A 10,827-nucleotide genomic window follows, 5' to 3' on the forward strand; every position below is an offset into this window, starting at 1 on the left:
CAAAAATGGGATTGAAAAATGAAAATGTTATAAAAGCATTGACCACAGATGCGAACATCCAACATCTACCCAGCACTGACACGCCTAGCAATGGCGACCTGTATCAAAAGAAGTTTCCAAGGTTCCTTCTCCTACAAGTTTTGAATGTGTGATGTGTGATATCTTGCCCTCAGCCATGGTTTGGATACGTCCCTCAATAACGGTTTCTCCAAAGAGGATTTCTGTGTGTATATGTTATAGCACGAGCCACTACGTGCCCAATATTCCAATGTCTTGTCTGCCTCTGCGAAACTACCCTGCCAAATTACAAACCAATCATGCATTTCCAAGCATCCATACATGCGTAATCATGCATTCTATGTGGTCATACATTTGATAACACTGTTATACCATGCATACATGTTGCATTTCCAATTCAATTTCAACTTCCAATTCACCTCAATCTCCACTTTCAAATTCAACTCAATCTCCACTTTCAATTTAATTCAATTTCAACTCCCAATTCAATTCAATTCCAACACTCAAATCAAATACCAATGTCAATGTCTATGTCTATGTCTATGTCTCTGTTAAACCTTCAATTCAAATTCCATGTTTGTGTCTCTGTTAATCTCGACTTTCAATGTCTCTCTCAATGTCAACTTTCAATTCAATTCAAATCAATGTTAATTCACTCTCAATTTGCTTCTGGGCCAACAAAAATGGTCATGTCTATCTTTCAGGTCAATGTCAACTTACCCTCAATTTGTATCTTGTTAAATCAAACTTCCAATTTGTATCTTGTTATTGGTCAAGTGGCTAGTTCGATCCAAAGAACAGCTTGTACCTGCTTATATGCCTATGTTTCCGGTCAAACGGCAAGTTCGATCCAAAGAACAGTTTGTACCCTACTTATGTTTTGTTATCGGTCAAACGGCAAGTTCGATCCAAAGAACAGTTTGTCCCTACCTACATATTGTGATAATGATCAAGCGGCATGTTCGATCCAAAGAACAGCTTGTATCAGCCTTTTGTCTATGTCTCCCGGTCAAACGGCAAGTTCGATCCAAAGAACAGTTTGCACCTACTTACATGATCGTGATATTGATCAAGCGGCGGGTTCGATCTAAAGAACAGCTTGTATCCACCTTTTGCCTATATCTCTGGTCAAACAGCAAGTTCAATCCAAAGAACAGTTTGTACCTACCTATCTGTTTGTGTTTTCAATCAAGTGGCTAGTTCGATCCAAAGAACAGCTTGTATCTGCCTGTACGTCTATGTTTCCGGTCAAGTGACAAGTTCGATCCAAAGAACAGCTTGTACCTATCTCTTGTTTGTATCTCCAGGTCAAGTAGCAGGTTCGATCCAAAGAACAGCTTGTACCTATCTCTTGTTTTTATCTCTTGGTCAAGTGACAAGTACGATCCAAAGAACAGCTTGTACCTATCCTTTATCCCCTGGTTTGTCTACCCTGTCAATGTCTATTTAGATCCCCAGTAATATGACATGCTCTGTAGACTCCAGTTGCTTGTCTTGCATTCATAATCAAAATGTTGCATGGCATTCATGTCTTTGAAAATGTGAGAAGCGTATTTTTATGTCCAAAAACAGTGCAAATGTTAATATTTAAGTATCTTCGTCCCGTCAAATCAGAGATTTCATCTCTTGACTCTCCGGACAAAGAAACTTAAATAGGGGCAGCTGTTATACCCTAATTTTGGACCTAAAAATACTATCTCAATTCTTCTTTTCTTGCATTTTAAGTCATTTGAATTTGTCTCTGATCAATTGCATCTTTCTCTGCATCTTATTTCAATATTGTTTGCAAAATTCATGAAAAAGGGTATTTTAGTCATTTCCTGCATCCAAACTCATTTTAATTCTTGAAAATTGTTGAGTCTTTTCAAATTGGTTTGTATAAGTCCTTGTTTCAATCTCATGATAAAATCCATTCCAAAAATATCATTTGGGGTCATTTTGAGTCAGTTTAGCCCCTAGGGGCATTTTAGTCATTTCATGTGTTAAGGGTCCTTTTAATCTTTGAAAATTGTATCTGAGTCTTTTCAGTTGATTTGTAAATCTTTGTTTTAATCCCATGTCAAAATCCATTTTAGAAATTGCATATGAGACATCTTGAGTCAGTTTAGTCCCTAGGGGCATTTTGGTCATTTCACATAAATTTTTGACAGAGAGAGGTTACTTTGAAGTACCTCATTTAAGTAATTGGTTCATTTTAGTCCATTTTGTGTTTTTTATTGGTTCCACTTTACGTTATTTTCCATTTACCAATTTTAAATTCAATTTTAGTTTAATTTTCATTTTAGTCCTAAAATTTCTAAAAATTGCATTTCAGTCCTTCAAACTTTTAGAAATTGCACTTTAGCCCTTTTTTCATTTTATTTCTTGTAAAAAATTAGTTTTTGGTCCTTTTTAGGTCAAACTTTTGTTTTAAGTCCTTTTTCTAGGTCAATTGCAGTCCAGTCCTCTAAATTCAACAATTGCATATTGGTCCTTGTAATTTTTAATTTTGCAGAAAGGTCCTTTTATCAAAATCCAGCAAGGCCGAATTTCTCACAAGTTCAAATCCAGGTGTCACAATTTCACAGGTCCAACATCACACATGGCAGCCTATAAATAGCCAACTCATCAATGCACAGCAACAGAATCAATCACAATTTGCCAGCTCAATAAACACGTTTTCATTTCTCTTTCTTCTCCAAAAACCCTAACCACCGTAACAAAACACCACCACCACCATAACAGAATCGTAAACCACCCTAACTACCTCAAACCACCACCACAAACTCTCAGATTCATCACTGAATCAATCCTCCATCGAATTCATCATCAAATACATAAAATCAGTGCAAATTTCCAGAAAAATCGAAACCAAAACCATGCCAATTCGATAGATTTTCATAAAACTCAATTGGATTCATACTATGTTCTCAGTGATTCCTTACGGAAATCTTCATCATCGAACCATATCATTCATCTTCTTGCAATTCAAGTCGAGGACGATCACAAGAAGAAGGTTTGAGAAGAGAAGAAGAAGAATAATCAAAGCAAGTTTCGAACCGGTGAAGAAGGAGAGGAGAGTTTCACCGATTTATTTTCAGTTCAACACTTATCAGAAGAATCAAAAACTTTCTTGAGGATCATTCGTTCGAATCTCCAACTTAAAGCCAGGTAAACACACGAACTCTTCTCGTTTTCGTTGTAAATCATCATCGAAGGTTCGTAATCAAAAATAAACGGTGAAACAGAGTAGATCAACAAGTTTTAAAACTTGTTCGTTCGAAAAAGTTTGAGAAAGATTGAAAAAGTTCAAAACCGAAACCCTAAAATGTAGATCTAGGATGATTCACCGTTTATTTAGTAAAATTAAGTTCAAATTCATAATCAGCGTGAAAAATAGAACAGATTAGGGTTTGGATTCATGAGATTCGAAGTGTTTGAAATGTCGCCGGAATCTGGAATTCACGGCGGTGACAATGAAGATTCTGATGGATCTTCATCGTCTCCAGCCGTTTCATTCCAAAAATCGGCGGTGGAGAGGTGAACGGAGAAGAAGAGAGAAGTGAGAGCTTCTCTCACTAGAAGAGAGAAGAGAGAGAAGTGGATGGGAGAAATGAATGAACCGGTTCCATTGCCTTTTTATAAACATTGTTGAACCGTTTGGTTCAGTTAAACCACACCGGTTCGTTTGTTTCCCACCTGAACCATGTGTGTACGCCGTTTGATCTAGGGTTTGAGTCTCTAGATCAATCTTGTGGCTCTTGTGGCTCCCTGAGATCCGAATTCAGTTGGTGCTTGGGCTTGGACCTTAGGTCCGTTAGTTTCTTTGGTTTTATATGCTTTCTTGCTATCTTCATGCTACTCTTTGATATTCACACCTCTGCCTTACCTAAAACTCTTGTAAAAAATTCCTAGAAATTTTCCATATGTTCTTGATACTTTTCTTGACATTTTTGTGATATTTTTATGTGTTAAAACCTGAGGAAAATATATGTAGTATTTCTTGCTCATTTGTTTACTATTTTGATAAAATTTGTGGAGTTTTGTATGTTCTTGAGTCTAAAAAGTCCTTGAAAATTCTAAATTTTTTCATGTTTGTTCCTTGTTAATTTTGTGATCTTTTTGTGATGATTTTGGCATATTAAAATTGATAAAAAGATAATATGATGCTTTTCTTGCTATTTTGTGATGTTTTGTGTTAAAAAATTTGTGGAAAGTATATGTTCTTGATCCTTAATCATGATACATGATGTTTGATTTGTGAAGTGTGAATTTGCAATGGGTTTTCTTGCTGTTTTGAAGTGTTTTAATGCATGTGAATATATTGTGTGAGTTTACTTGTCTTACAAGTTGTGTGAATATTGTTTATGAAAATTAAATGCCAAATATGCTTAAAATATATCATGATTCTTGACTTGAATGTGTCCTTATAATGCTCCTATTTTTGATTGTGATAAAAATCTTTGAACATTGTCATGATATGGGGGTCATAGGTCATACACTTGTCTTGTTATTATGATCAATTTTAGGTATATTTTGCTAAGAGTTTAGTCACCTTTTTGCCAAGATCTTGCTACTTTGTTTAATGTTCCTTTTGCTTATAATTTTCATGCTATTACACCTTATTCTACTAACCATTTCATTTCATATTTCACTCATTCATAAGCATTCCTCATCTCACTTCATTTCTATAGCTTTAAAGACTTAGTATGTAAAATCTAGGGATTTTGTAATTGTCTTTATGTTTTAAATTCTTGCAATACCATAGAATGTAAACTAGGGCATGATGTAAAGGACAATGGACTCTAATGATGTACACCGACACAAGCACCGACACATGCACACACATCACATAGATATTTTAGATGTATGTTTAGGATATGCATGCCTTAGATGTATGTTTAGGGAATGTATGCTTAGATGTATGTCTAGGAACTTTGAGACTTCGGCAAAAATCCTTTTTTCCAAAGAAACATGAACAACATAACTCAAATCATTTTCCAAATAAACCTTGGGATCAAAATCCCATTGTATTTTTCCTTTTATTTTCTTAAATAAAATTTCAATGAAAATTAATCATACTTTGACTCTCTTTTGCAAAATGACTAAATTCAACCTCACATTTTCACAATCTCATGCCCTTGAGGCCTCTTTCTATTCTTCAAAATCCCATTTTCAAACTTAAAATCAACTAACAAAAACAAAAACATTTTTTGGAAGAGAACTACGATGGATTTGATCCCTTAAAAGGGTACGTAGGCAAGGAACCAAAATTCCTTCAATTCAAATAAAATAAAAATTCAAACATTCTTCTCCCTCCAATTCTTCACTTAGCAAACTTTAGGTGTAAATATCATTTTCAAAATAGCATTTAAAAATAAAGCGCGCGCGTAGAAAGTAAAGACGGTTCCTATAGGATACTATAGTCGTTATGGGTGCCTAACACCTTCCCGTAGCGAAAACAACTCCCGGACCTCGATTCTCAAGGGTTTTGCTTATTTTTTCCCTTCCCAAGAAAAAATGAGATATCAAAGGTTAAAAAGGTTCAAACTAATCAATGTTTGACACCCGAAAAACCAAGATAAAACAGGGCATTGACATGATCGAAAGAATCGAGCCAAAAGCCTCCATGGACATCGTTTCATTCTAGTGGCAATTGACTACTTCACCAAGTGGGTTGAAGATGCTTCCTATGCAAATGTGACCAAACAAGTCGTAGTGAAGTTTATCAAGAATAACATCATCTGCCGATACGATGTTCCCAGCAAGATCATCACTGACAATGGTTCCAATCTGAATAATAACATGATGCAAGCTTTATGTGAAGAATTCAAGATTGAACATCACAACTCTTCTCCTTATAGACCTCAGATTAATGGTGCAGTTGAGGCCGCTAATAAGAACATCAAGAAGATTGTTCAAAAAATGGTCACTACCTACAAAGACTGGCATGAGATGCTGCCGTTTGCCCTGCATGGTTACCGTACTACGGTGCGTAGTTCAACCGGGGCAACCCCTTTCTCTCTGGTATATGGTATGGAAGCAGTTCTCCCTCTGGAAGTGGAGATTCCATCTCTTCGTGTGATCATGGAAGCAAAATTAACTGAGGCTGAATGGTGTCAAAATCGGTATGATCAGTTGAATTTGATTGAAGAGAAACGCATAGATGTTATGGCTCATGGACAGTTGTATCAAGTGCGAATAAAGAATGTTTTTGACAAGAAAGTCCGACCTCGAGAATTCAAGGAAGGCGAACTTGTATTGAAAAGGAGGATAAGCCAGCAACCTGACCCAAGGGGCAAGTGGACACCTAACTACAAAGGTCCTTATGTTGTCAAGAAGGCTTTCTCTGGTGGTGCTTTGATTCTCACACACATGGATGGTGTTGAACTTCCAAATCCTGTAAATGCCGATATAGTCAAGAAATACTTTATCTAGAAAGAAAAGAACAGCGTGGTAGGTCAAAAACCCGAAAGAGCGGCCTAGGCAAAAATGCGCTTCCCGGTGGATCGAAAACCCGAAAGGGCGATCCAGGCAAAAGTTAGGGACAAAAAATGAATATGAAAAAGCTCGCTGAGATTGTACGCAACTCAGGCAAAAATGAGCGTCTCGATGAGCCGAAAACCCGAAAGGGCGGTTCAAGCAAAAATGAGATTGATAATAAAAGACAAGTAACTATATCCGGCAAATCACCATCGCCCCTTTGGGCATCTGCAACTGTCAATGATCGTCTTCATCAGAAGCTTCTGTATTTGTGAATTCAAGATTTCTTTGAAATATAGTGGTCATCGTGCTCAATGTATCACCAACCAATAAAATTACCATTTTCCAAGCTTTGTAAATCCGTGAAGTTACGCCATTGGCTGACTTTCACTCTTCTACATCAATTTGAGCCGGTGCTTTTGTTTGAAACTCTATTTTCTTTCCATTACCAATGCTATATGCCAAATATTTTCTTCCTATTTGATAATGACAATGTCTGAAACAAACATCTTTGAAAATTGAAAAATCTTTTTCTATCTATTTTGAAAACAAACCTGAAAACCTGAAGAATGAAAAAACAGAATAAGAATGAAAAATGGAAAATGCAAATGAAAAGCTCGCTAAGTCGAAAACCCGAAAGGGCGGCTTAGGCAAAAATGAGCACCCCGCTGATTGACAACCTATGAAGGCAATTCAGGCAAAAATGGGGCAATCAAAAGAGCTTACTCCCGGTGAATCGAAAACCCGAAAGGGCGGTTCAGGCAAAAATGGGATTGAAAAATGAAAATGTTATAAAAGCATTGACCACAGATGCGAACATCCAACATCTACCCACACTACTAAAAAAAAGTCATTTTCAAACGGAATTTCAGACGGATTTGGGACGGAATTTACGGAAACTTCCCACGGATTTCGGACGAAAATCCGTTTTCGGACGGAATTCGGACGGATAGGGCGCTGTCCGAAACAACCGCGTCGCAAATCGTATTTTCGTCCCAAATTCCGTCCGAAATATATTTCAGACGGATTTCGAACGGTTTTCACACAAACACGTTGGACTAAACTTCAAACGGATTTGGGACGGAATTTAATTAAATTTCCTACAGATTTCGGACGGATTTAATTTAAATTTTCCAACGAATTTCGGACGGATTTAATTTGCTTTACAAAATTTCCATGCTTTTCGGACGTGGTTATAATTTTTTTATTTTACAGAATTGCCACAATTTATATTCAATAATACATACTAAATCAAATAAAAATAAATAGTAACTCGAGTAAACAAATGGCCATTGCCTGAAACAAAATTATATAAATTAGATTCATACAAGTGCTCAATGTTCTAACACAATAACATAACTAAATTGTTCATTAGTCAGTGCTCAACAATAAAAGTAACACAATCAATTGCACTAGCAGGGATAGGGGAAGTGATTTTGGTCTCAAACTATTACACATAATTGTTTTTCCCACCTCTAGCGTTTCAGTATTAAGTGTGTCAACACCAAGACAGGTTATATCAGATCCATCCTGCAACACCAGCAGCATGTTTCAGTTACCAAATGCATCGAAACATTAAAAACATTCATCAAATTTTTCTGAGATGTCAAAGCACTTTATGCCATCAATATTAGGATGTCAAAGCACATCAGAAACGCGTGCAGTTTTTCTACAGCTTTGTCCCTTGTAGTGTGTCACTTTGTAATGCAATGTGCCCCTTCCAGCAGGTATACAAGTTGCCTTTGCGATGTCTCTGCATAAAAAGCAGAAAGAGGCTAGATTTAAGAAAATAGTGATCTTTGCCATTCTCAAAATAGTAACAATATTAATAACCATGAATATGCAGAACCAAATTCAAAGTGACTAATTGTAACCATCACAGTGACTATAGACAGAAAAGGAGCGTAGAATATAATACACCACAATACCAAGAAAATAAAATAAAAAGAAGTAATTTTCTTTATTTTAAACAATTACAAGTTAGACCATCTACTAAAGCATTCAAGAAAAAAGAAACAAACTAACTGTTGTTCACATACCACATAAGTCATTCACTTTCTTCTCCATATCTTTTATCTCCTTCACTTTTTTTATGCTTGTGGAATAAGGTCCCAAACCCTACATAAAGTAAAACAAAATCACGGATCCGAAAAAAGTTATCAAGCTAACAACTAAGAAACCTAGCAGTGAAAGTCATGGATCAACAAATGAGCAGGATGATAACAATAGGTAGAACGGTTCCAATAAAATACACACTTCCATATGAGGCAAGAGTTTCATGCAGACTTAATACCTATTCAAACACACGACACAAAAAAGATAGAAAACTTGTAAAAACAAATTCAATTTTTGTATATATATATATATATATATATATATATATATAGAGAGAGAGAGAGAGAGAGAGAGAGAGAGAGAGAGAACAAACCATGAAGCCAACACAGGGATAACTTAGAACCAAAAGTGTGTAAGCAAAATTAGCAAACACCAGGGCATTTTTAACTGTTCGAGGCACGCCTTGCTGCCATCTGTAAATGACTGTTTGAAAAGAAAAACCGCAGCGCAAGTTAATTAACTGAAGAAAGAAATGCAAATAAGCCTAATTCAATATTTATACCTCTGGAACCAGCAATCATCAATGCTGACTGAACAAAGAATATAATGTATCCAGGATACAACCCCTGAAATAAAAATGTCAAAATGTTAATATGAATTTTTCTTTTCAACGGTACAAAATAGCAGCCTGGCAAAGTTGTTTCGTGGTAACAGATGAAGGTAACAGATGTGTATCAGAGATTGACCATCACTTATATGGAAGAGGCCTACCTTGCATAAGGCAGAGGTGTTTTCTAACACAAAATACCACTAACTTCTTAAATCCCTTCACAACACCATTGGAAAAAATTGCTCTAGTTTTCCCTATTTTGTGCCACAACTGTCAAGACGAAAGTTGGTCCGAAAACACAATACAACACCCCATCGCAAAAGCTTACAGGGCAGACCAAAACAGAAAAAAAAAAAACAGCAGCACAAAAACACTAATTGCACCTAGAAAGAACAACCACCTAGAAAAAAAACAGCAGCACAAACACACTAGATGCACCTAGAAACAGCAGCAGCAAATCAGCACCCCATACATAGCTGCTAAAGCACCAAAACTAGCTAAAAAAAGAAAGAAAACTCAGCACTAAAACAACCACAACAGCAGCACTCTAACAACAAAGCCAAAAATCAACACCGGATAGCTATCTAAGTAAGCATTCCCGAGGGTTCCATATCTAACCATATGAGTTCCTTTACAAATTCTTCTTCATTTCTAAAATAATCGTTGTTAATGTCATAGTTAATGAATAAATAAAAGAATATTGCATTTTTACAAAAATGTCTTTATTAACTATAAGAAGGAATTGAAACAAGGTGGCACAAAACAAGGAAAACTAGAGCAATTTTTTCTAATGGTGTTGTGAAGAGATTTAAGAAGATACTGGTACTCTACACCAACTATTGCAAAGAAGGAAAACCAGAGAAAGATGGGAAAATAACAATACTCAAGAAACAAAAAATGAAATTTTATAAACTACAGTAACTAAAAGAGATTCTAATCCTTTTCAATTTTGACAACGAAATTAATCTTCAAATTAGTAAAAGTAAGTACCACAAATTACTATTCAATCACAATTATTTTCAACACCAAACGTGAATCCAAGTGTAGGTAGTTAAGCACACTAAAAACCTTAATAAGTAAAACAAAATAAACCCTAAAATTGAACCAAGAATCAGGTACAAGTTTATGGGAACATGCTTGATTTGTTGAAGAAAACACTGAGAAATTAAAAAAAAAAATACAGATAATCCACAGATCTGGAGAGAAGAGAAGAGAATCTTGGATACCTTGAAAGATTGATTGACCAGCTTGAGAAGTTTTTGGAAGAAATTGATTGAAGAGCAGCACAGGAGAAGTTGATTGAAGAGCAGCACACTGAGAAATTGATTTTGAAGTTGGTTTTAGGGTTATGAAAGAGGGAGATGAAATTTTAGGGTTATGAGAGAAGCACACGAGGGAAATTTTGTGAGATAAGCGGGAGATGAAATTTTCCCAATTAAAACCCTCAAAAATATTAGCCGTCCGAAATCCGTCTCAATATTTCACACGGTTTTGGGACGGAATTGTTTTTTTAAATAAATCCGTGCGAAATCCGTGGGAAAAAACCCTGTTTGAACATGTGCTAAAATTTTCACACAATTTTGGGACGGATTTGAGACAAAAATTCCGCTCCGTTAAAACCGTCCCAAATCCGTCCGAAAAATTCAGACAAATTCGAATCCGTCCGAAAATTCCGTCCGAAA

At 36.0% G+C, this 10,827-nt stretch overlaps 1 protein-coding gene across 1 annotated transcript; it reads right to left on the minus strand.

Annotated features, from left to right (window-relative positions):
- Positions 1 to 7,763: 7,763 nt before the first annotated feature.
- On the minus strand, positions 7,764 to 10,827 carry LOC146927673 (lysophospholipid acyltransferase 1-like). The gene is made up of 5 exons (XM_085700922.1): positions 10,372 to 10,827; positions 9,098 to 9,161; positions 8,909 to 9,018; positions 8,520 to 8,598; positions 7,764 to 8,233 (listed from the first exon to the last, which is right to left on the minus strand). The coding sequence occupies exons 2-5, from the start codon at positions 9,114 to 9,116 to the stop codon at positions 8,175 to 8,177; spliced, it is 267 nt and encodes an 88-aa protein (XP_085557048.1). The 5' UTR covers positions 9,117 to 9,161; positions 10,372 to 10,827; the 3' UTR covers positions 7,764 to 8,174.

This window comes from Medicago sativa, chromosome 4 (assembly GCF_051527215.1).
Source record: "Medicago sativa cultivar Bolivia chromosome 4, Bolivia_mono, whole genome shotgun sequence".
Taxonomy (NCBI): Eukaryota; Viridiplantae; Streptophyta; class Magnoliopsida; order Fabales; family Fabaceae; genus Medicago; species Medicago sativa.

Excerpts from the sequence above, each read along its gene's own strand:
- LOC146927673 (XM_085700922.1), bottom strand. Across the intron at positions 8,599-8,908 it reads ATCCCTGTGTTGGCTTCATG|GGTTTGGGACCTTATTCCAC; the intron begins GTTTGTTCTCTC and ends TACTTTATGTAG. Across the intron at positions 8,234-8,519 it reads GAAAGTGAATGACTTATGTG|AGACATCGCAAAGGCAACTT; the intron begins GTATGTGAACAA and ends CTTTTTATGCAG.